At 39.8% G+C, this 3443-nt stretch overlaps 1 protein-coding gene across 1 annotated transcript in view; it reads left to right on the top strand.

The window, feature by feature from the left end:
• Positions 1-1055: 1055 nt before the first annotated feature.
• LOC117175551 (myb-like protein X) overlaps positions 1056-3443 on the top strand; it is a 45422-nt gene continuing 43034 nt past the window's right edge. Inside the window, exons 1-2 of the mRNA XM_033365259.1 lie at positions 1056-1530; positions 1678-1821. Coding sequence (XP_033221150.1) covers positions 1056-1530; positions 1678-1821 — 619 coding nt within the window. The remainder of the gene's footprint in view (positions 1531-1677; positions 1822-3443) is intronic.

Here is a 3443-nt window from a genome sequence, read left to right on the forward strand (position 1 = left end):
GAAAAATGCTGAATTTTTAATAAAATAACAGTTATTATAGTAAAGTAAAGCAAAATATAGTAATATTTTAAAATTTCTAAAATAATGAAATATGTCCTTACATTCGAACTCTTTAAATGTAAGCTAATAACTTGTTTTAGAAAAAATTTCGACTAATAAGTAGTCATTTTAATATAAAAATTAAGTTTAAATTTAACCATTACTAAAATAATTGAAGACAGCCGATAATTAGTCGAGATTTTCTAATAAATTAAATGAGTTGCCCCCTTTCATATTTATAAGCGAAAATGGAGTCATAATTTTTACATAAATGAGTTGATCTGGGTCTTCCTCAAGGTGCGTATAGGCGCCATCGAAAGTTAACATATTTAAAAAATAAATATATTAGGGGGGAAAAAATTTAATGTGGAATTGGAATGGAAGCTTCTAATGTGTCCCCTGATGGTTTACATTTTTCCTGCACCTTCTTCTTTATTCCTTTACACACCCCCTACACACTTACTTGGTGGTGGAAGGGGGACCTACAGTTTAAGGTGGGTTCCGAACCACCAAGAGCAACAGCTTTAAGTACTTAGAGGAAACATTTTTCTTTAGAGGTACCGGTTCCACGACTTTCCGGAGATGAACAACTCCCTTGCTAGGCTACTGTTCACCGCATGGACCGCCGAGACTCTTCCAGAGTGCGAGGCGGGAATCGAACCCGCAAGCCGACGGAGTGGGTCCAAGACATGCATTATGGAATTTTTTAGGAATAATATGGTTGAAAAGAAATTGGAGGGTACTTTTTACTTTACTAGTATTACTTATAGGATTAGAAGTGTAAAACGTGGATATGATTGGATATTCTTTTCACTCTTTGCATTGCAATCTAACATATATTTATTCGTTTAAACAATATAATCTTTTTAGGGCGCCTTGGCATGGCTTAGGGGGCGCCCACCAAGGAGGGAGCAGCCGGGAAACTCCGGCTGCGCCCCCGTGCCAGTCCGCCACTGATGGTTAGAATGGAAGTCGGCACCGTAATAGGCTCAGAAAAATTTTCGGTAATCGCGACAATGAGATGTGGCGGCTCAACGGATCGTATTGGGAAGAAGAAAGAAAAGGGAGAGAATAAAGTGAAAATGGGCATTTGGGGGGAGGAAAAGCTGAGAGAATTTAGAGAAAAAATAGAAAACGAGAAAATAGGAGGCTGGGAAGAGAAAGGAGTTGACACACTGCTAGAAAAACTTAAAATAGCGATAGATAAGGTAAGGGAAGAGGTGAAACCGAGAGAAAAAGAAGAGGGGCTTAGGAGAGGATGGTGGGACGATGAAAGCAGGGAAAGTAAAGAGAGGAAGAAGGAGAGTATAAGGAAGTGGAGGAAAGGGGAAATGGAAAAAGAAGAACTCGACAGGAACAAGAGGGACCACGCAAGAAAGATAGAGGAGAGAAAACAGAAGGAGAAAGAAATTTATATGAAAGAGGTAGATAAGACGGTAAAAGAAGAGAGGGAATGGGAAGTGATAAATACGGAAAGAGGAGGAAGAAAGGGTACGAATAAATAAATAGGAATGAAAGAGTGAACAAAGCTCTTCGAGGGGCTGGTAGTACCGTTTATTAAGAGAGGCGAAGGCAAAAAGGTGGAGAAATATAGAGGCATAAAATTCATGTCCGTGGGACATAAATTTTATACTGAAGTGCTTCGAAGGAGGTTGGAAAGACAGGTGGAAGAGAAGGGAAGTATACCACACAACCAAACGGGTTTTAGAAAAAGTATGGAAACCATAGATAACGTCTACGTACTCAACCATCTAGTCAATAGGAACCTTAGACGAAAGAAAGGTAAGCCAGTCGCATTGTTTTTAGACTTTAAGACAGCATTTGACTAAGTTAACAGGAGGATCTTATGGGCAGCAATGGAAGAGAGAGGAGTAGACGAAGGTTTAATAGAGAGCATACAAGAAATATTTGGGGATATTAAGATAAGGGTGAAGATAGGAGTAGATATAAAGGCGAGGAATTCTGGACAGGAAGGGGGCTCAGAAAAAGGTGTTCTTTGAGCCCACTTCTATTTAGTATTCTTCTAACAAATTAAGAGGAGAAGTTTAAGATTAAAGGGAAAGGAGGGAAAGCATGAGGACAGGGCAATCTGTATTCACTAGCATATGCAGATGACGTAGTGCTATTAGCGGATGACAAAAGAGGTATGAATTTGTTGATGAGAGTGTTTGAATAATATGTCAGAAAAAAGGGTTTAACAATAAATGTGAACAAGACCAAGATGATGCGTTTCAGAAATGAAAGGGGTATATTAGAGTACCAATGGAAGATAAATGGCGTGGTGGTAGAATTGGTTGGTGAGATTTGCTACTTCGGATTTTGTTTCGAAACGAGAGGATGAAGAGAGCTGCAGGTGAGTAAGAGATTGAAATGCGCGAGTAAAGTAATGGGATAAGTATGGGGTATAGGAAACAGAAGGTTCAAGAATGACTGGTAGATGAGAGTGTGGATGTTTCATGTATCAGTATGGTCAGTGTTAAGCTATAGTGTGGAAATCTGGGCGCAGAAAGAGCACAAGAGAATAGAAAGTTTGAATGAGAGATTTTTAAAATAAGGTTGGTAGGACGAGAAAAATTGGTGGTGAGCCAAGATAAAAGAGCCTGGAAATTCGAAAGAAACTAAGAAGTGACGAATAAAGCAAAATTGCACAAGCGTTCGCCCGCGAGGTCAAGAATAAAGAGAGGATGGGTGACTTGGTGCGTTCAAAATGGAAGGAGGAGAGATATTAAATGAGGCGTCAATGTGGCATAAATGAGAGGGGTACCGAGTGGGAGCAAACAGAGGAAGAGATGAAGGCAAGGCGAGGTATGGAAAGATGGAAAAAAATCGCAGACTCAAGGTATAACAGCTGGTATAGAATGGTTAAGAGGCCGGGGGAACCAGAGTAGCTGAAAAACGATTAAAAAGGAGAGCAAATAGAATAGACTAGTGAGATTCAGAATGGGAGAGGTTATAAGAGCATACAGGTATTGGATGAATGAAAAAGAGAATGTTTTTATGTAGGTATGAGCAGGAAACATGGTTGCATGTGTTACAGAGATGTACAGGGGCCAAGGGGAAGGGGAGAGTACATAAGAGAGAATTAAATGGATTTTGGATGAAAATGGTCAGGGGGAGGAACGGATGTAGAAGCTAGAAGATCTGAAAGAGAGAGCTGGTTGCACAGGATAGTATAAAAAGAAGCTGAAAAATGACTCCGAAAGAAGGAGAGTTACGAAGTAGTGTTCCGAACTAGAGTCAAAATTTGACATTGATAATGGTAAGAGGAAATTCTAAGTCTTTAGGATGACCAACAGATGGCACGCGAATCGCTCCAAATCATCTGTTTTCAGTCAGCACCACTCCCGACTAGATATATGGTGCAGTCAAAGTCCACATCTTCTGAGTTTACGTGTTTTTATAAC

This window comes from Belonocnema kinseyi, chromosome 6 (genome assembly GCF_010883055.1).
Source record: "Belonocnema kinseyi isolate 2016_QV_RU_SX_M_011 chromosome 6, B_treatae_v1, whole genome shotgun sequence".
Taxonomy (NCBI): Eukaryota; Metazoa; Arthropoda; class Insecta; order Hymenoptera; family Cynipidae; genus Belonocnema; species Belonocnema kinseyi.